Genomic DNA, 22,926 nt, shown 5'->3' with positions numbered 1-22,926 from the left:
CACCTTTAGCCACCTCAAGTTCATGGTATATAGTAGTTCATTGTATTCATGGCATTGCGGCTGGACGCTCGATAAACTTTTTTAAAACTATGGAGGTTGTTTCTATGAAGGCAGAACCCACGATGATTTTGTTAAATATTCACAAGGAACGCTGTAAAGCATGTATGATTGTCATGAACATAACTTTATTATTATTCCTGCTGTTCGGTTTGTGTCGTTGACAAGGAAAGACTGCAAGTATGATCAGACTTGCAGGCTTGTAGGCAGGTAGACAAGGTGCTTGGTATTTTGACAGGTGTACCATTTTGTTTAGCTTCACTTTTTTTCTTCAGCTGCTCAAAGCACTTTTGCGCCTGCGACACGTCTGCAGCCGAATACTTTAGGCGGAAATCATAGTCAACTGAAACATCTGCTGTGCGGGAACATAAAAAAAACAAGAAAATAACTTAACAGTTTGATGCGATGTTAAAAATATTGCAGAAAACAATATGTATATCTAAGCAACGCAGATTTTGATAGACCACCCGAACTGCAGTCACTTCGGTCAGTGGCTCGTTAAGAGCTACTGCTTTCTTTTAGGGCTCAAAAAAACACTTTAATTTATTCACCAATAAATACACTCCAGCGAGATCCACGTCTGACAACTATCGATGACTTCCTTGACAATATTTTTCCTTTACTTGCTGTTTCACATGGGAGAAGCCGGCTGTAGAAATTTACCTTAGCGAAAGCGTCTGCAACGTCTTTTTCTCCTGCTTCATTTAAACAATATCATACCAACACGTCTAGGCATACATTTAAACCATAAGCATTTTTTCGCTAAACATTGAACTCGCGTTTCCTTACTGCTCTGTTCTTTTTTTTCTTTTTTTGTCGGTTGTGTCAAAGCATTGGCGGCTGTTAGGGCACAGAGGTCAGAATTTGTGGAATAAATCTGAAAATTGGCCTATATTTGCGAAATGGAAAAGACATGACACCAAGAAATATTTTCTATAATGCATTCATGACCTCCTTAGTAAATGACATAACATATAAATCAAGCAAATGGATGGCATATTTGAAGGTTTCAGCAAAACATTTGATGAGGTGCATCTGCTGTAGTGGTTACGGTGCTAGGCTGTCGACATGAAAATCATGAGTTCGATCCCTTCCGCGGAGGTTCATTTCGACGGAGACAAAAGTCTACAAGCCCATGTACTGCGCGCTATCTGTGTAGGTTAACGAAGACCACTTGGTCTAAATTTACGGAGACCTTCCCTATACTGCGTCCCTCATCATCATATCGTGGCTTATGGTCGTGTGACCCCAGATATTATTACTTTATCAGGTCTGTCATGTTAAACGCATTTTATAATAGGTGCTCTATGCGCCCAAACATGACGACATAACAGGATGGATCAAAGCTACACTATAGGTTATAACCAATTTCTTGATGTAAATAAAGTACTTTCAGATATATCACGTTTAAATACCCGCTTTTTGGCTCAATTTTTTATTTATCAATAATGATGACGCTAAGCCACCAGCAAAGCTCAGGGTATGCTGGTGAGTGTGTAAAATACAATGAAATAAATATGCAAGATTGCCAGGCCTACTAAAATTATCTCTTTGAAGCATAACGATGAAATGTGTTTCAAATAAAAGAGTTGTGGGTAAACGTTACAAAATATAATTTACTTGTGAAAAAAATTACGCCATCTCCCGCTAAAAAAACAAGTGTAGATGTGAAGCAGCGGGTGCTAACGCTTGCGCTGGCGGCTGCCTCTCATCGTGGCGTTGCGCAGGAGATAAATCTGGAGAGGCGCGAAGCGCACAGTGATGGACCGATGTTTCCTACCGGAAGATGCCAATTGCTGCTAATGGGCAATAAGAGAAAAATAACTCCGATATAACACAAAGACCCGCAGTCCACTTTTCTCAATGGCACAGCTTCGGAGGTGAAGATTTACTGCCTGCCCCACCACGGTGGTCTAGCGGCTAAGGAACTCGCCATCCGCCCTGCTGGTGGCAGTATCGAATCCCGGCTTCGACCGCTGCATTTCCGATGGAGGCAGTAATGTTGTAGGCCAGTGTGTTCAGATTTGGGTGCACGTTACAGAAACCCAGGTGGTAGAAATTTCCGGAGAGTCTCCACTACGGCGTCTCTCATAATCATATAGTGGTTTTGAAACGCCGAACCCCACATATATATCATCAATCAAGATTTAGTGCCTATACATGCGAAGTGGCCAGTAAATATTAGTGCAGTGCAAGCACTCAGTTTTTTTTAATGAAGAAGCTCCCTACCATGCGCGGCCTGCGTCGGCGTTGCTAGGTCAGAAAGGAGAGCGTCAGAGGGGAGAGAAAGGAAGAGAGTACGCGCATACGCAACGGAGGGGGGAAGAGAACGCTGCTGGGAGAGGTGCCTGAGGGGGCTACCGAGCGGCGATAGCTAAGAGGGAGAGGGAACGCATGCAAGGTAAGGTTTGTCAGTTTGCACACGATATTCCGCTCGATTATAAAAAGCTTTCCATATAAAATTGCTTTGTGTAATAAAGTCGCCACGAAGTGGTCAGAGCACTGCACGGGCCTGCCCTTCCCGCGGGCCGCGCCGGGCCATCCGAAGAATTTCGCAGCAGGCTTGGGCCATGCTTTCGGTTGAAAGTCGGGGCCTGGGCCAGGCCAGGGATTGAGCCTGTGAGCCTGAGCCGGGTCCGAGCTTCACGCGGCAGGCTTGGTTATACTCAGGCTTATTCACTTAAAGGCCTAAGTCGGGCCTTTGAGCACACGTGAACGTTATGCGCTGCATGGTCAGACGCAATCTGTGAAAACTGAAGTGACACGTGCTAATATTTGGTGGAAATGGAAGCTCGCCATGATCAGGTCCGTGCTAGCTCAGTAAGATACAATAGAGAATCTCCTGGAATAAAGAGGAAATCTGCTCCTGGAAGACGTCAATACCGCTATGTTGATGGAGGTCATTACATTCTTGTAGGCCTTCAAAGAGACCAGCGACAAGCTTGAGCAGGACAAAGTAGTAACTCTTCTTCTTGTATTGATGTACAACACAGAAAACTCAAGAAACAGCTTACTTTTGCTTCGACAGACTCACCAGAAGCGTGCAAGCTCAGGTCGAGGACGCGAGACTTTCTTCAAACAAAACGGCCCATAGGAGAGCTTCACAATATGGCGACGTTCTTGTGGCCGCCATTGCGCCATTGTGTGCACGTTCGTGATGAGAAAGAAAGGAAAACTGTTCACCACGGAGTAGGCGAGCTGTTGATTGACGTACATCTGCGTTTTCCAGAAGGAGAAACGAGCACAGACCAGCTGAAAAATTGACCTTCTCCCCTTTCCCCCCATGCGAACTATACGTCCATTGAATTTAAGGGGTGACGCGATGCTACGGAAATTCAATCATCTGACAGTTACCTTCGAGACAGTGACTCCTGTGAGGACATTGAGAAGCTGTTGTAATGGTGGGAAGCCCAGTGTAGGAGATACGGTGGGCTTTCATTTATTAAAAGAATAATTTGGTAAACGAAGTGACAGTTTAGCCAAAAGAGCGAAGCAATGAATGCGATAGCAACATATTCGAATGTTTTGCGAAGCAACGCCGGCATTTTAGGAGAAATATTTATTGTACTAAACATGCACTTGCTAAGTATTCAAGTTTCTTGCAGTGCGGCCATAGCGACAAATTGCAATGTTATACGAAGTGGGGCTGGCAGTCAACTCATTTAGATCTGATCTCCCGTAACTCTACAAAACCCTGTTGTAACAGAACACGGCCCCTCTAGGTGCACAATTGGCACCATTTTTTTTTTTGCGTTGAGATAGCCCGTAGACGTTTCCGCCTACTGTGGACGCACAAGCCACGCACTGATAGTATCCACGATAGCACGGCCCATGAGTGAAAAAGCAAGTTACGGAGATCGCCATGGGAGGCCGCTACTTGCCCAAGCGTGCGCGCGCGATCACGCTGATAAAGCCGCGCATTGGAAAAAACTGCTCAAGGTCACGAGGCATGGGTGACGCAGTGTTTTTTTTCCTGCCACCACTCCTGCTTAGCTTCCAGCTCTTTCGTTGGGACGAGAGAAGAGATAATGGGATTGCAGCATGCGACCGACCTTTGTAACTCCACTCGCACTAGACAGATTCTTAAAACCTTTGCGACGTTGTATTCGTGAGGCAATAAGTTCTTCTAGTAAATTCATTCTATGGTTACTTGAAAAAGTGTTTCAAAGCCCCTTTAACGCATTTCGTTCGATAGGTGTCACGACGAAAACGATCCCCATCGGCGATTTGTAGGCGCATTTGGGAGGCCTCAAACTACGTCGACACTCTAAAAACACACAGGAACTTTCAAACAGCTCTCAAAATGGAAAACTATGTCCATCTAGCGCAAAACATACCATGCCTTTCCAAAGTCGTTGATCAAGTAAACAGCAAACGCTAGATGAAGTGCATCTATCTGTGAGGTATTGTGAGACTCTTTATGGTCTTCGAGATGGCGACCATGCGATGTGTATCTTGGAGGCCATGCGACTCTTGCTTTAGATCAAAAACCTGAATGTATCATTCGCGCGCGCACGCTGGTACAATCTACTGTGTGAGTGTGTGTGTGTGCGTGCGCGTGTGTGTATGCAACAAATTATATTAATAAGTATGCACTTGGCAGTTGGAGGGTGAACTAGGGGCCGGATTTCGCTCTCGCGTTCAACTTTTAAAAGTGAACTTAGGGGTCCCCCAATTTTTTAGTGCAGCTGGATACGTACTCTAAGACAGGGGGACCTGCTTGATGCCATAGAGCCAGAATAGCCTGCTGGTTTTGATGAAGATGTATACTTTTGCCTTTTGCCGACCTTTTCAGGCTTCTATTTCTATGGCATCATTTTCGAATGCGGTATTTTTGTGTCACTGAGTATTATTTTAGGCCTATTTTTATGTTGGTTTCATTAGGAAGAGCGAAGCCTCTTATCTGGAATAGCAATAGGAAAAGTCTATTGCAGCATGATTTCAAATTTATATTGTGCATGGCGATTCCTTTTGCGTGATGACGTTGGAACATGAACAATTTATATTTCATCTGCTTTTGGTAGCTGTTAACTTGTACAATATTAACGTTTTCTATGTTGATACAAATAATTCATCGTGCAAGAGTTCTTTTCAAAGAATTGTGCTAATAGTGCTTCCAATGCGAGTGATGAAAAGAGCATTAACGAAAACGTCCCGGGATTGCTTCTCTCCGCTTTTTGACGTCAGTTTACCTGTTCTTTTAAAGAGTTTTTGTCATACTTTATTTCACTCAACCGTTATTGTAAGAATTTTCCAAGTGCCATATAGGCAACATTTCATTTGTATTTTTTGGTATTGTTTGCGAAAACCACGATATGATCATGAGGAACGCCTTAGTGAGGACCGGAATAATTTCGCCACCTGGGGTTATTTGACGTGCACCTAAAGATAACTAAAGGGCATTCTTGCATTTCGCCTCATGAAGAAAGAAAAAAAAATAAATAAGGAAGCATTACGTCACATGAGTGAAACCCACCATGTCACATGAAGTAAGTCCACCTTGTCGGCCCAACACGTGATCAAAACGTCCGAGCATGCGGTAAGTTTCAGTACTCTCGATGATGATCCATCTTTGATCCTTCTGCGTGAGCAGGTCTACGCGAATCAAGCGCGTTTCGAATAAAAGCTGGGGGGAACCATGTTTCGATGGGCATGTCTCGTTGCTGACATGATCTTGCGCAAAAGGTCACGCGTTACGTCTACACTGCTGGCTTCGAAACGGCATAGATTGCCAAAGCTGGCTGCGTGACTTCATGCTCCTTCTTTTCTTTTTCTTCCCTCTATTTTTCACCCCCATTGAAAAGCAGCCGCCGTGGGTGCTGGAATCGCACCCGCGTCCTTAGACTTCATAGCGATAGAGCATAACCACTTCGCTAGGTCCGTAGTCAAAGCAACATTTCGATGCATGTAGACATTTGACTTCCCGCTCGATGAAACAGGTAAATTCATGGGTATTACTAATATTAGGTATTACTAATGATAGGTGACATGTATTACTAATAGTACGCTATTAGGTATTACTAATAGCGATTATGCACAACTAATAACCCCTAGCGGGCCCATGCAGGGCCTGGCGATTGTTATGTTTCCATTTTGCGAATAAGCCAAGCCAGCTGTGCGCACGAATCTTCACTGTACTCTTTTTTCTTGTCAATACTTTTATCCGAGATATTTTTGACGTTTCCCCTTATACAAACTCTCATCACAGCACTATGTATATATAAAATATCATCATCAAACGCCGGAAGAAGAAGAAAGAAGACTGCTGCCTGGAGCGAGCGCGCGCTACTTCACTTCTTCCAATAAACCGCATTCGTTCGAAGCAGTCCCTGGTCTCGATCGTCTTAATAATGGTGCCGTGAACCAGGATACTACCTCCTCGCCGGCAAGAAAGGTCAACCTAGCCACGGAGCAGCAGAGAAGAAAACGGCGGAGGAGCAGAGGATCGACCTGGATCGAGCGACGAGACCACGGTGGACAGTACGAGCATCAGAACGAACGATTGACAAGTAAGGAGTCATTGTTAACCGCCTCAATATGAGCAAAGAAGTGATAACGAAGAAAAGGAAAGCGCTTCGCTCCCAGATCACGCGACTGATTGACGCAGCCGAGCAGCAAATTAATGATGGAGCTAACCGGGAGCAGCTGCTTACAACGCAAGCGCAGATTAAAGCAATAAGCGACAGTCTCAAGAGCGCGAACGAGCAAATGGAAAAGTTTCTAACAGAAGACAACGCCGAAGCTGAATTCGAAAGCGTCATAGACTACGACATGAAATTAACGACGATCTTATCTGCAATAGAAGTGAGACTTCGACCGCCTGAACAATCGGATTCAACCGATAGGACAAGGCAGGTGACGCCCTCAAGTACGGGACAAGAAGCAACGGAACTAGTTAAGCTACCAAAGCTCGAAATGATCAAGTTTGGGGGAAAAACTTTGGAGTGAAACCGTTTTTGGTCTCAGTACGAGTCGGCAGTTCACATGAGACCGAACATGAGCAAGGGACAGAAGTTCAATTACTTGTTAGCATCACTAACCGGAAAAGCTGCGGCTGCTATTGAAGGACTTCAGTACTCGGCAGAGGAAAATTATGATAACGCAATCAAAATATTGCAAAAAACGTTCGGCAATCGAGAACATTCCAGTGAAATGCACATGAATGAGCTATTGAGTTTGGAGAAAGTGAGGTCTGTTCAAGATACCGATGACTTAAATAGGCTAGTACAGAGAGTGCAAGTTAACATATTGGCACTCAAGTCATTAAAAGTAGAAACTGGGAGCTATGCGCCGATGTTATTACCGGTATTGAAAAGAGCGATTCCACCAGAATTATCAGTGCAGTTCAAGTCAAAAGAGGCTATGAGAAACAGCTCAGCTTCAGAAAACGGCGAGCAAAACAACGCAACGGGAAAGGCGTGCGAGGAAAAGCTGGACAGGCTTATGTTATTCTTAATAGAGCAAGCGGCTTTTCGTGAAGAAACACAACGTGAACAAGAAAGGATAACTGCAAAACCAAGAGAGAACCGCGGACAGATGCGCACAACTTCAAGCTTCTATAGTTCAGCGGACAGAATATGCTTATTCTGCAAGCAGAAATCCCACGCAACCGAAAACTGTCGTAGGAGCATTCCAATGGATGGAAAGAAAGCTATGCTTACCGAAAATAGAGCATGCTTCAGATGCACGCGACCAAACCACACTGCACGCATTTGCAAGGCCCAAGTAAAATGCAAGTAATGCAAGGGACGACATGCCACGTCAGTATGTAGAACGGTGATGCAGAAAACAAGGGCAGAGCTGGTCTCAACAGCGCAAGCCGAAGCGACGACGTCTACGCTACAAGCAACCGAAAATATCAAGCATAAGTTTGTGCTTTTGCAGACGGCTGTAGCGTGCGTAGAAGGAGAAACATGTGGCCGACTTTGCCGTTTGGTATTAGACAGCGGAAGTCAACGTTCATTTATTGAAGCGAGATTAGCGAAAGAAATAGGTGCGAAGGTGTTGCGACAGGAAAGGCTGACGATACGTTCATTTGGAGGAGACGAAAAGGTCAAACTAATGAACGTGGTGCAAGTGACTGTAGGATCACGAGAAACAAGCACGACAACAGTGATTGAAGCGTTACAAGTCGACGTTATCTCGCACAGTTGTATACCCACTCCAACTAAGAAACTCAGCGAGAAAATGAAACAGCTAAATATGCAAGTGGCTGATCACAGGACCGAGACGACTGCAACAGATTCTGTAGAACTACTGATTGGCTCAGACTATTATTGGGAATTCTTTACTGGTAGAACTCAAAGAATCGAGGACAAACTGATGGCTGTAGAAACTATACTAGGATGGGTACTGCAAGGGCCGTCAGAGCAAAGCAAGACAAAACTAACGCATAATCAAGCAGTCATGGTTCTGAAGGTCGAAGCTGTGGAGACAGAACTCCAGCAAGAGCTACAGAAGTTCTGGAGCCTGGAGTCAATGGGGATCACAAGAAATAGTTTGGATAACACCGGAAATGAAGTGGTCGAAGAATTCGAGAGCAAGATTGTACAACAAAACGGTCGCTATCAAGTCAGCTTGCCATGGAAACAGAACGTAAACTTGGAAAGCAACGAGGAAAATGCGATAAAAAGACTACAGCAACTGACTAAAAGGCTGCAAAAAAAAATGAAGGCATGCTGTATCGCTACGACAAAGCTATATTCGAGTACATGGCATTAGGAGTCGCAGAGGAGGTCCAAGAACCATCAGAACAGCCAAATGCACTTTGCTACTACATGCCACATCATGCGATCATTAGAGAAGACCGAGCCACAACAAAGGTTCGAGTAGTGTTTGACGCCTCATCACATTCTAGAAAAGGCATGTCTCTAAACGAGAACCTAGAGGCAGGACCCAATTCGAATGAGGACATGCTATCGCTGCTCATTAATTTCCGAAAAGAAAAGGTGGCGTTAGTTGGAGATGTTGAAAAGGCATTTCTACAAATCTCTATACATGAAGAGGATAGAGATGCAATGAGATTTCTGTGGTGGAAGCATGACGCTGAAGGAAGGTTAACGAATGAAGTGCAAACATGGCGCATGACAAGAGTAACGTTCGGAACAACACCAAGCACATTTATACTGGCAGCTACAATTAAACACCATTTGAAACAAGTGAAAGATCAGTTTCCTGATACGACAAGGACACTGCAGAAAGCGATCTACGTGGATGATGTCATTTTGGGAGCAGCAACGCTTGATGAAGCAGTTAAGTTGTACAAAGAGGCAAAGCAAGTGTTCAAAGAGGCAGCGATGAATTTGAGAAAATGGACATCGAATGAAGAGCGATTAAACAAAATAATTTATGAAAACGAAAGAGACGATTCTCACATAGATATTCGATCTAGAGGATTCACAATGCTTCTGGGCTTGATATGGAAACACTCAAAGGACATGATTTGCTTCCCTATTGAAAAGTGGAATTTATTAAGAGATACAACGCACATGACAAAAGGGGCTGTGTTACAAACCACAGCGAAGATATTTGACCCACTCGGTTTGTTGTCGCAACTCACAGTACGCGCGAAAATAGGACTGCAGAGACTGTGGAAAATGAACGATGTCATTTTGGGAGCAGCAACGCTTGATGAAGCAGTTAAGTTGTACAAAGAGGCAAAGCAAGTGTTCAGAGAGGCAGCGATGAATTTGAGAAAATGGACATCCAATGAAGAGCGATTAAACAAAATAATTGATGAAAACGAAAGAGACGATTCTCACATAGATATTCGATCTAGAGGATTCACAATGCTTCTGGGCTTGATATGGAAACACTCAAAGGACATGATTTGCTTCCCTATTGAAAAGTGGAATTTATTAACAGATACAACGCACATGACAAAAGGGGCTGTGTTACAAACCACAGCGAAGATATTTGACCCACTCGGTTTGTTGTCGCCATTCACAGTACGCGCGAAAATAGGACTGCAGAGACTGTGGAAAATGAACGTCACGTGGGACGACCAGCTCCCTAAAGATGAATGCGACAAATGGAAGAACCTTATGTCTGAAGCGGAGGACTTTCGAGTTCTAGAAATCACACGATGCTACGCAAGCAAGAATCAACCAGTACAAGCATACAAGCTGCATGTATTTGCCGACGCGAGCCCATTAGCATACGGAGCGGCAGCATACTTGATAGCAGTATACAACGATGGAAACAAAGACCCAAGGCTAGTAACAGCAAAAAGCCGCGTAGCTCCAATTAAAGAGCTGACTTTGGCGCGACTTGAACTGATGGCAGCGGTGGTAGCATCAAGATTATGCGACTACATCAAAGAACACTTCAACGAAAGTTTTCAGGAAATACACTGCTGGACGGACTCGATGATTGTGCTGCACTGGATAAAGGGAACAAGCAAAAGAGATCCATTTGTTGCCAACAGAATCGCAGAAATTAGAGAAAAAAACACTTCAAGCAAGCTGGTCATTTGCTCAAAGTGACGACAACCCTGCTGACCTACTTACACGAGGAATAAGCGCAAAGGCATTGATAACGTCGAAGTTATGGTGGAATGGTCCCGAATGGATAACATCACTGGAAAAGAACTTGGTAAGCATAATTGGCACAAATACAGACGTGGAAGACCAGCATAAAACACAATGTCACCAATGCATGGGAAGATCCGAAATCGCGCCAATCTTGGAAATCGAAAGGTATTCATCATACGGGCGGCTTATAAGAGTGACAGCATGGGTGTTCAGATTTATAAACAACACAAAAAAGGAAAATCACAAAGGGCCGTTGACAGGAAAAGAGGTAACAAATGCAGAGAAATACTGGATAAGACAGGCCCAAATATTACTGAGACAAACAAAGGGTGAGGTCTTTTCAAACAATCGATCATTTGAAATTAATGGACATGAAGTCTACCTTGATGACGATGGAATCATCAGACAGAAAGGACGATTGCAGTGCAGCCAAGAATTCAACAAGCACGTAATAGTAATTCCAAAGGATGAGCATTTCACGGAACTGATAATACGTCATGTGCATAAAATGGTATCACACGGAGGAGTTCAAGTGACGCTAGCGCAACTTCGAACTAAGTTCTGGATATTGCAGGGTAGACAAGCAGTGAAAAGAGTTCTAAACAAATGTGGCGTCTGCAAGAGGCATAACTCCAGACCGGCAACTCAAGACATACCTCTACTTCCGGCAGACAGAGTCACTGAAGCAGAGCCATTCAAAGTTACGGGAGTTGACTTCACAGGACCTTTTTACGCAAAGGACAAGTACCAGATTGTGAAGCAATATGTACTGATATTCACCTGCGCGGTAACAAGAGGAGTACACTTGGAAGTTACCAACGATTTGTCATCGTCGAGTTTTCTACAAGCATTCCGACGATTTACAGCTCGACGGGGAATACCAGCCGTAATATACTCGGACAACGCCAAAACATTTATAAAAGCTGGAAAGGAAATCAACAGAATGCTCGAAACAATTAACAACGAGGTCTTAAAGAATTACTGCAGTGGCCAACAAATAAATGGAAAACAATAGCCGAGTGCGCGCCATGGTGGGGAGGATTTTACGAGCGCCTCATAAGAAGCTTGAAGACGTCGATGCGAAAAATAATATCGAAAAGCACAGCTTCGGTAGAGGAGCTACGCACTATTGTAGCAGAAGTTGAAGGAACACTGAACAATCGACCATTGACTTACGTATATGGAGAGCCTGACGAGCCAATGCCACTAACGCCGGCAGACATCATAGGTGGACGGCGACAGCTTCAAGGCGGACAAAAGGGACTATACAACGGTGACATTGAAGACGCATGGCGACGCAGATGCAAACTCGTGCGCACTTGGTGGAAAAGATGGCATCAAGAATATATCAAGGAAATAGGAGCTACGGTCAAAGCCAAGACACGGCAAGCAAAACCACTCTCACAGGGTGACATAGTGTTGGTTGAGGACAAGGCTCCAAGAACATTTTTGGAAAATGTGCCGGATTGAAAAGCTCTACCCTGGGCGAGACGGAATAACAAGATCTTGTCTCCTTCGCACAGGCAAAAAAGAGCTTCTAAGAAGATCGGTGAACCACATATACCCAATGGAAGGTTGTTTCAAATAGCCCGCGAGAGCTTATCACATTTCAACTTGGGCGGGCGGGAACCTATAAAATATCATCATCAAACGCCGGAAGAAGAAGAAAGAAGACTGCTGCCTGGAGCGAGTGCGCGCTACTTCACTTCTTCCAATAAACCGCATTCGTTCGAAGCAGTCCCTGGTCTCGATCGTCTTAATAGTATACTGCAGTGGTCCTATCAATAACCATTGTCCCATTACCAGCTAGCGTTTCGTTTATGCTGCTGCCAGTCACATCGGGTCAGGACCATGAATAAGAGTGTCACGGACCATGCAGTGTAAATAGGCAAACCCAGCGTGGAAACCGGGCTACGGCTACGCGAAGCACCGAGCAGAACCATGGCCAGTCTTCAGCTATCACTGTCAGACGACACCATAAATAGGTGCAAACCATATCTCTTGCAGGCAAAAGCATATTTCAAAGCGAATAACACTACCAACTCGAAGAAGAAAAGCGCGCTGATAGTAGCTGCTCTTAGCCCGCAAAGAGTTAAAGTGCTAGCTGGCCGAATCGCGCCAAAGACCTCAAGTTCACTATAGTGTGCCAAAGCAGTAGCAGCCCTAAATAGCTACTATGATCCCAAGCGTCACGAAACAGCAGAGAGCTACAAAATTTTTAATGGTATACAATAAGAAGGGAAGTCAATTCATGCGTTCCTCGTCGACATACGACGCATGGCAGAGAACTGCAACTTTGTAAGTGCGCTGTTAGACTGAATGTTGTGGAATTACATCATTTTCGGAGGGTGCTTAAATAGCCTGCGCAGACAGATGCTGACGAAAAAAGGGTTCAAGCTAGAGCAGAAGAGAGTAATAGCGCGAGAACAGAACGACGACAAAATACAAGAAATAAAGGCTGAAACTGTAGCCATTTCAATGGAAGCAGCAAAACGTCACGCTAAAGAAATGAGCGTATAATTACCGGCAGTGCTCAATGCGCGCCTCGCACCGGTCATTTTATGCTAATCGTAGGAGAAGCTCCTAACCTATGTGTGGAAGTAGCGGAAGTACGAGGCATATAGTGATAACACCTGCGGGTGGACTAAGACACACTGTTTGCATTTCAAGCCACGCCGACACTTGGCTAGATTGTACCATGAAGAGCCGACAGCTGGAAGGCAGAGTATGAAACAGGAACATAGTGTAAAAGCATTGACAACCATGCAAGCCTTGTCTGACCATGACGATAGCGATAAGGTCAGTGTGGCACACGTTTGGACCACAATCTGTAAAAGAAAAATGGAAAAGAACCACCGATACCACTCATGTTTTATTTAAAAGACGTTAAACTAGCTGTGGAAATTGAGCCAGGATGTCCAGTGCTGCCATTATGTAACAATTGTAACCGCCTCACAACAACGATGTTCTATTTACACTGTTTATTAAGGGGCGAACTTGTATCCAAAGCGAACGACCCACGGCAATTGGGAAGAACCGAAGGTCGATGGCCCTCGCGAGCCTCAACCTTGAACACCCTTGTTTTCTTCTTCACGCACGTTGGCTACTCGGTGGAATCTCGTGCGCATGCAGCGCCGGATAGTGCAGCGGCTGGCTTCATCACTCGTAGCACTATTCCTCCTCTGAAGAGGAGGAGGAGGAGGATACAACTTTATTTAAAAAAAATCAAAGTAAATGTGGTTTGGCCCCTAGGCATCCGGGAGCCCCCTGGCCGACAATCTTTAGGCAGGCTTGGTGCACCAGCCACAACTGGTCGTCCGAGCCAGTGACCCAAAGAGCGGCCTCCCACGAGGAAATGGAAGGGTTAGGAATAGGGTCTACCGCCATGGGCTTTGGGATGTTCCACAAGCAGTGGAAAAGATCAGCCGGGGGTGCGCTGCAGGTGGTGCAATGTGGTTGGTGAAGAGGGGGATAAAATAGGTGTGCCAAGTAGGGAGAAATCAATGCTTTTGTTTGAAGTGGGCGCCGAACTGAACTCTGATAAGGGTTGAGGGAGAAGTGTGGGGCAGGGAAATCTCGTCTGCCGTTCCGGCTTCAACGATTTGCATGGTGTCTTTTCAGACAGACCATGATTGCGTGACGCCATCCGGTTGAACAGTGCTGAAATTCGCTTTATCTGCTTATCAAGAATGTTCAAGGTGTGGTTTGCGTCTAAGTTTGATTGTATGTGTAGACCCAATACCCTGATTTTATGTACTCTTGCCATAGGTTGACCATGCACGTGCAGGTCAATGCTTGGGTCGGGCATGCGGAATTTAATTGTAGGTAACTCCAACTTTTCTGACGAACAGTGGAGGCCCATCCTACTAATATACCACTCGGTGACGTTGATGGAAATTTGCAGAAGGTCTTGTGCCTCCCCAATAGAGCCATGGCACACCCACAGAGTTATATCATTGGCGTAAATTGCATGCTGTATTTTAGGAATATCAGCAAGTTCTTTGGCCAATGGGGCTAAGGATACACTGAATAAGAGTGGCGATAGGACAGCTCCCTGGGGTGTACCCCTGTTTGGGAGAGAAAAAGTGGAGGATGTAAGTTTACTTAATCTAACCTCGGCGGTGCGGTTTTCCAAAAAAGTTTTGACATAATGCCAGGTCCTACGACCACAGCCAGTTGTGGCCAATGTCCGGATAATGTGGTCGCGACCTTCATTGTCGGAAGCCTTTTGTATGCCTAATGCGAGAATGGCTCTGGTTTGGGCTGTCTGCCGTTTGGGATGAAAGAGAGTCTCTTTAACCTGCAGGAGGACATCCTGCGCTAAGTTGGGGCGAAAGCCAAACTGGGTGTTGCGAAAGAAATTGCTAGCTTCTGAATGTGGCTGTAGTCCACGGAGAACAACATGCTCAAAAAGTTTACCTACACAGCTCGTGAGCGAGATGGGTCGTAAATTTTCGAGTAGTAGTGATTTGCTTGATTTCGGAATCTGATTAATCTGTGCATGTTTCCAAACACAGGGCAGTGTGCCATTGCTCCAGAGTTCGTTAAAGAGATCCGTGAGCTCCTGTAGAGACACGTCATTTAAGTTTCGGAGGATCTTATATGTTATATGATCCGGCCCTGGTGCAGTGTCCCGGGTAATACTAGCAAGGGCCTGTTTCACCTCTGCAAGCGTGATATCTGCATCCAAGTTTCCGTCCGGATCAGGGGTTGTTATAGGGAGTGCGTTCAGATCTGCCGGTAGGGGCTGAGGAATGTAAAGGTTTTTCATGTGTGTCATAATGTCTGTGCCTTTTTGCTTTTCTAGGTAAAGAGCTGTTGTGTAGCGGTGTGAATGTGGTTTTTGGTCGACGTGGGATCTAGGAGAGCCCTTAGGATGTTCCATGTACGTTTTGTGTGGAGTGTTCCTTTCAGTGTCCCACAAAAGTTTTCCCTATTGGCTTTCGCTAACTGAGTGGCATACTGTGTGGCTTCCTCTGTGACTGCAGCGATACGTAGGTGAAGTTGGCGGTTTAGCCTCTCACGTTTCTATCGTTTACAAAGGCTTCGTCGGGCCTTCCACAGATGGAGGAGGTGGGGGTCAACTTGAGGCGCATTTGGCGTGTTCTGAATCTTTTTACCAGACCTATCAACAGCATCTTGTATCCTTTGAGTCCAGGACTCCATAGATTGCGGAGTGGTATCCTCCGTGGCGATATATGTGCGGAGTTTATCCCAGTCAACGAGAGTCTGCATTTTAGGTCGGAAAATTTTAGAATTTTGCGTTATGACCGTTCGAATCACATGGTGGTCGCTACCTAATGTATCCGGCAGAACCTCATGTGTTTTTACTATTACATGTGTACTAACCATCGTGAGGTCAGGCGTGGTATCCCTGACGGTGCTAGTGCCTACTCGCGTTGGCACAGTAGGATCAGTATTTAGGGTAAGAGCGTGGTGCATCACGGAGCTATCTACAAGGTTACCTTTTGGTGAGTTACTTATGTAACCCCATGCGGTATGGCGTGTATTAAAGTCACCTACTATATTGCGATGTGTGAACCACGTTTGAGCAAGAATTTCGAGTATGCCAGTGCCCTTATCTTTAGGGGTGCTGTATATAATGATTACCAAGAGTCCTTTACCCGATGTGTGATTCGACGGGATTACCTCAAGAGCAGTGTACTCGGTTCCATTCACTGATGAGCTTCTCGTAGGGGTCCGATCTATGAATGGAAGGGTTTTATGAATAAGATCAGCGGTGCGCGATATTACCGGTGCCACCTGATATCCTCGCAGAGAGAAAGGGACAGACCCCTTCTCCTGCAGAGCCACTATTTGAGGTGGTTCAGCGGAGTGTTGAATGTAGGCAGCCAATTGAGAGTGTTTTTTTCTGATGCTTCTACAGTTCCACTGCCATATGTTGATATCAGATAAATTTTGATTTCCGGATGGAGAAGGCAAGCTTGCTCTTCCGGGATTTTGTCGATTTCTAGAATTCGCCATGTTGGGTCGTTGTGAAAGTGGAAACTCCCGATTGTGGGCTGTTCGCCTGCGCCGTGTGCTGAGAGGAAGCGGCGGCAGATTTGCGTTCTTTATGCTTAAGGGTTGGTGATGATTGAGCTTCTATATCGTACAGGTAATTAATTGCAGCCTCAACTTTTTCCATGCGGTGACTAAACGTAGTCTCCATTCTCTGGAAAGCCTGTTCTTGTTCGTTAATCAGTTGTGTTTTAACAGCCTCGAGGCTATTACTTACGAACTTTAGAACTAGTTGTGTGAGGGCTTGAGTGAATTCTGGTGTTTGGAAATACTGGGCACACATCTGTTGAACGAGGGCTGGCGAATGGGGTGGTGTTGATCGCGAAAGATTTTGGGAGGCCTGCTCAACGGGCGACTTACCAGGGACGGCCAGAGGGTCCTGCCGTCACTGTAGCTGCGACTGTTGAGCTTGATCTAGTCGACCTCCTGCAGCCAAGCCAGATGAACTCGAGGCCGCTGCCCTGGCCTCCAAGCCAGGTGCAAGGCTGGGCTCTCGTTGCGGAATGCTGGCCACGTATTGTAGCTTTTCGCACTTCACTGCGAAGAAGGTAGTGGGTAGTTCCTGGATGAATGCGCAGACGCTTTGATAGGTAGAGGGGCTCCGGGTTGAATAGGTTGCGAGGTCTGCTTTTCATGCTTTGGGGTTTTTGAGCACTTGGATCGAGCACTCCTACCGTGGCCTTCGCTGCTGGCATGCTGAGGAAGGCTGCGAGGTTGGTTGTTTGGTGGCAACTGTTCAGAAAGTTGTTTCAGTGGAGGATAATTGGGCTTTTCTAGGAGCTGGCGTTTGTCTCTAAGAACACGGGGTCCAGGTGTCCTTTGTCGGGCTGGGCAATCCAGATCGATGGTGGGGTGTTCATCGGAGCCACAGGTTAAACACCGCGGGACGCAACCATCGCGGTGTTCACTTGGGTTGAGAATGCCACAATTTCCACAGCGGCATTCCTGTGGATATGGGCAGATGTCCTGTCGGTGGCCAGTTCTGAGGCAGCAGTGGCACACTTGGGTGACTGGTCGAAAAGGTCTGCATCGAAATTCCACGCCGTGGAAGTAAACGTATTGGAGAACACGCTTTTCCTCGAAGGTGTAGAGGCATGCTCCATTCGTCTCGAATGATCGCGCTTAGATAATATTGATACTTTGGGGAGAAGTGACGGTGTCGTTCATGAGGGCGTCCTCTGTGGGTATAGGGAGGGCTCCTGTGATTACTCCCTTGCAGGAATTATCTGGGGAAGCCACGTGAGTAGAGACTTCATATGATCTGCTACCGAGCTTGAGCATCTGCACATGGCACGGCTGTACCGCGAGGTCTGGGTCGGAGGTGCTAACTAGGGCGATGTTCTGCTCCTGGCGTACTCGTATCCACGCAATCATGGGCAAGGGGGCTCGGAGCGCGGTTTGCATAGCAGCGCGCAAGGGTAAAACCACTTCTTGGTGTAGAGATAACACCCTGTGGTCCTCTACGGGAAGGCGTGGCAGGCAGGGCCGGCCGGTTCCATGTCGGTGCTCGCGTTGGTGAAATGTGGCTGGTGGCGTAGCGGAGGCCTCCTCGGCAACAACCTTCTTTTGGCGAGCGTCGATCACCCGAAATCATGGAGTGCGAGGCACGGATGGCCACAGGTATGTATTGCTGGACGCTTCGGCAACGCCGCTCGGACCGGGGGTAGAGTCGCTGGGCCCGACATTGTCCATGGGTTCGAAGTCGTCAGCATCCATGCAGTTCGGTTGGTCTGGTGAGTCAGAATTGATGGTGGTCGTCTCCGCGAATCAGGCCCCTGCCCAGTTTGCTGCGTTACGAGGCGCGTTGCAGGGTTCGTCGCAGAGCGCGTCGCAAAGCGCACCAGACACAAACGCGGCTGGCGCGTCCGCCGAGCCGCTGCAGCGGGGGCGCGTCTAGGCTTATTGTTGTGACCACCACTTACGGTTTTTAAACATTTGTTTCTCGTTGAAAAAGGAGTCCAGCGCAAAAATATTCGTGCTAGATGAAAGATGGTGACTTGCCTGTTGCGATTCTTGTGCGATTTTGTGCCGATGGCCATAAAATCCTGGCTCTTAAGGATGGATGAGTAGAGCCATATGTGACCAGGTCTGCATGCGTTGGCGCCCCTCTCCTCTGAAGAAGCATTGCCTTAATGCGTGCGATGAGGATGTGTGCAACGTTCCTGTCCCAACGGGTTTCGAAGACTGAGGTGGCTGTGCAGTAAGCGAGTGGGGTGGCTAATCTTCGTTGCGGTCTTAATGTGTGGTTTTATGCGCAGAATGTGTAAACGTTCGCTCGGTGGAGTTGAATCGTTTGAAATGCCCTTGTCCTGCCGGCTTCACTTCATAAACAAGGTCACTGAGTCTCTGTACTACTTCACAAGGAACAAAATATCGGCAATTGAGTTTTTATATGCGAAGAATTTTTTAGTAAACTTCGGCGAGTTTGAGCGTATCTATCTATCTTTCTATCTATCTATCTATCTATCTATCTATCTATCTATCTATCTATCTATCTATCTATCTATCTATCTATCTATCTGTCTATCTATCTAGCTGCCTACGACATTTAGCTCTCCCGGCCGTTTAGATAATGCTATCGATACCAAACTTAGTATGACAAAACATGACTGTATGACGAGCATATTAGACTAGTCATAACATCAAAATCAAGACATGTATGTGATGGTTTTCATGCTTTACATCTCATGGTCTTGCTGGTCTAGCCGAGGGCTCGTCCACTTGACATGTTGCAAAACTGGTACGGTATAACATGACTGCATGGCGAACACAAGCGACGCACCCTAACATGAAAATTATGACATGTGTGTCATGTAACAACATGACTACATGCCACGCTCATCATGACCTCGCGGCCATTTCGCTAGCGTAAAATATATAGAATTTGGTATTACGGTACGTGAATGGCTGACGAAGGTATGTGACTTGTGCAAACCTGATAATCCTAGAATGCGTGTGATGTAACTACATGACTACCTGCCACGCTCATGATGCGATGACGGCCGTTTCGCTAGCTTCACATACAGCAATTTTGGTATTACGGGACGTGAATGGTTGACGAAAGTATAAGACTGGTGCAAACATGATAAACATGAGGTGCGTGTCTTGTAACAACATGACTACATGGTACGCTTATCGTGCGTTCGCGGCCGTTTCGCTAGCTTCACATGTAAATTCGGTATTACGTGACGTCAACGGACGGCATATTTCAATGTCACATCCAAACATGATAATGACGACATGCATGTCATGTAACAATACGACTACAAGCCACACTCATGGTGCGCTCATGGCCGTTTTGCTAGCTTCACAGATGCCAAGTTTGGTATTACGTGACGTCAATGGATAAAAAATGTAAGTGACTGGTACAAACTTGATAATCATGAGAAGCGTGTCGTGTGGTAGCATTAATACATGCCACAGTCAAGGCGCTAATACACTTCGACTTGATACGGCACGCGTGCGCGGCGACATTTATTTTGTCGCGTCACGCCGGCGTTTCCATGCCAAACGCCGGTCCTCCCGTGTACTCACAGGCGTGCACTGCGTTGCTTTGACGCATGCCCGTTTTAGCGCGTTCAGCTTCCCTTCGTCACAAAAAGAAGCAGACGCAGTGATGTCGGGGTTACGCATCGGTGCGAAATGCAGCTTATCGCATTTCGTGCCGGTTGCCGTCAGGCCATGCCGACGGACGCTGGTCGCGCCTGGCGTGAGACTATAGAGATCTCGCGTTTCGCTAACGTATACCGTCACTATGGCCAGCGTGCGCGCGCGTCAACGTCACGTTGGAGTATAATGAGCCCTTCATATTGCACTTGCGGCCGTTTCACCAGCTCCACATATACCAAATTTGCTGTTACGTGACGTCTATGGATGACCAAAGTATGTGACTGGTGGGAACATGATAATCCTAACAAGCGTGTCATGTAAGAACGTGACAACATACGACGCTCATAGCGAGCTTGCGGCCACTTTGCTTGCTCCACATATACTAAATTTGGTATCACGTGACGTGAATAGATGACGAAGGTAAACGACGCATGCTAACAAGGTAATCATGACACGGAAGTCGTGTACGGCATAATTTACCCCCACCTCGTAGCGTTGCGGTAATTTTCAAGTGACATCCTTATTGAAAAAAAGTCATAGGAATGGTGGATTCCACCATTCACCGTTATGGTGGATAATGGTGCTGGAAATGATAGTGGCACGTGGTGTATGGTGGCGTAAGATAAAGCGGATGGTGGATGCGCGCTTTATCCGGCAATGCTGGAGCGCGAAGAAGCGTCGGAACCACCGTGACGAGCTACCACTAAATAAATAAAAATAAATGTATTAAAAACGGCTAAGATAGGTAATTGTGGTATGCACTGGCAAATGTGCAATGATTTTTCAAAGCAGTATACATCCTTACAAAACTAATAAAAAGATAAGCCATAATGAGTTGCTATTTCACACTATACTTTCTTCATTCTGAACTAACTCGTCATATATTCAACAACTTTCACATAAACTTGTGTTCACGGGTATAATTCCCAGTTAAAACCAGTAACACTAGGTGTGCCTCAGGGTTCTATACTGGGACCTCTATTCTTTATTACTTATATAAATGATATCATTCATGTGCCAGTGCCTTCTCCTACAGTTATGTATGCAGATGATACAAGTTTGTTCTTCTCTGGCAGCTGTGTTAAAGATCTTGAGAAGAAAGCGAATGAATGCCTGGTCTCGCTCTCTTACTGGCTAGATTCAAACCAACTACAGTTGAATGTTAGTAAAACTAAATTTATTTTATTTAAGAGCAAAAACAAGTGTGAATATTACAGGATTTCTCTTTTGTTTCAAAATAACGAAATCCAACGAGTCTTTTTGTTTAAACTTTTAGGTGTTCCTTTCAATGAGCACCTGAGTTGGACACCTCAAATAAATAAAGTACACGCCGCCTTGATCGATTTCGGTTTTAAATAAACTTGGGTCCCTCGTTCCAAACTGGTTAAAGCTTCAACTATATTATTGCTTGGTTCATTCCCGTCTACATTACTGTCCTTTAATTTGGCGCACAACTTCAAAAACCAATCTTGACAGGCTGTTAGTTTTACAAAAAAAGGTCTGTACGCTACATGGAAACTCTGCAACCTAGAGGACGTGCTCCTCCATTTTTAGGCAAGCTTCAGATACTTACTGTCTACCAATTATACAATCTCAAACTCAGCTTATATGTCATTATTGAAATAGGTAACACCATTGGCATTTATATGGAGCGTTGCTGCCCAAGCGATACTCCCTATGAACTACGCTTTGATTGTTTTCGATTGCCTTTTTTCAAAACAACATATGGTTAGCAAACTTTATCATATCAAATACCTTATCTACTCCACGAAAATAGCTATGTCCGTGAACTTTTGAAAGAACATAACACTAAAAACAGTGTGAAGAAAAAAGTTAAGATGTACTTCCTTCCTTGTAAGGAGCCTTAACTGTATTATTCATTATAAATATTTTTGTGTCGTTCGTGCTTTTGCATATTAGATGAAACTTCCTCAATATCTTTCTTTTCAAATGTATTTCCCTATGGTTCGCAGTAATTCTGTCAAAAATTTCTCCTTGTTGCATTTATATATATATATATATATAATTTTTATATTGGTACTACAAATTGGTGATGACTGTAATGTGTTTTTTAAAACGTATGTGTCGACAACTGTAATACTTGTTGAATTTAAATTTTCTGTCCTCTGATTCAAAAGCAGAATGAAACTTGCATCCCTTGTTCCGCTTCGCCTGAGCAGATGTATGGGTGGAGGGACCTCAGTCAAGAAGAGGCAATCTGCCTTTAGTCCTTTCAACCTAGGCAAATTATTGTTTTTGTCTGAATAAACAGTGAATGAATGTAATATATTTTTTGTTGTCAGAACATCCTGGCACAGTGGTAGGAAACTATTGGAAAAAAAAGTGAACCCCGCAACTGTTTGCAGATAAGTGCGACACCTCAGCAGTGGTTTACAGGGGACGGGGGAGGGGGGGCGTCATAGATTAGAACGAAGATAGGAAATAGGAAGGAGAAAGCGAGCGAAGAGACCGAAAAAAAGGGGGGATGCACTGATCGACTACCAAAATCACGGGGCGCGAATTCTCTAAATTCGCCCACGAATTCCGCTTCCGTCAACAAAGTCCAGCAGCGCTGAAAGGGCACGCTTGATATATGCGAGGCCACTGTTCGGGAACAAGAGGTGCTCAGTTGTTGTCCGAGGCAGGCCGAGAGCTCCGTACGTTGTGAGCATCACTTATCTGCTCGCGTCAACAGCCAGGCGATGAA

At 45.5% G+C, this 22,926-nt stretch overlaps 1 protein-coding gene across 1 annotated transcript in view; it reads right to left on the bottom strand.

Annotated features, from left to right (window-relative positions):
- Positions 1-165: 165 nt before the first annotated feature.
- The window catches only part of LOC142764839 (uncharacterized), a 140,490-nt gene continuing 117,729 nt past the window's right edge, over positions 166-22,926 (bottom strand). Inside the window, exon 6 of the mRNA XM_075865373.1 lies at positions 166-409. Coding sequence (XP_075721488.1) covers positions 192-409 — 218 coding nt within the window. The 3' untranslated portion in view covers positions 166-191. The remainder of the gene's footprint in view (positions 410-22,926) is intronic.

The sequence above is a fragment of the Rhipicephalus microplus genome, chromosome 6 (assembly GCF_043290135.1).
Source record: "Rhipicephalus microplus isolate Deutch F79 chromosome 6, USDA_Rmic, whole genome shotgun sequence".
Taxonomy (NCBI): Eukaryota; Metazoa; Arthropoda; class Arachnida; order Ixodida; family Ixodidae; genus Rhipicephalus; species Rhipicephalus microplus.
This window is presented reverse-complemented; position numbering and strand designations above follow the sequence as displayed.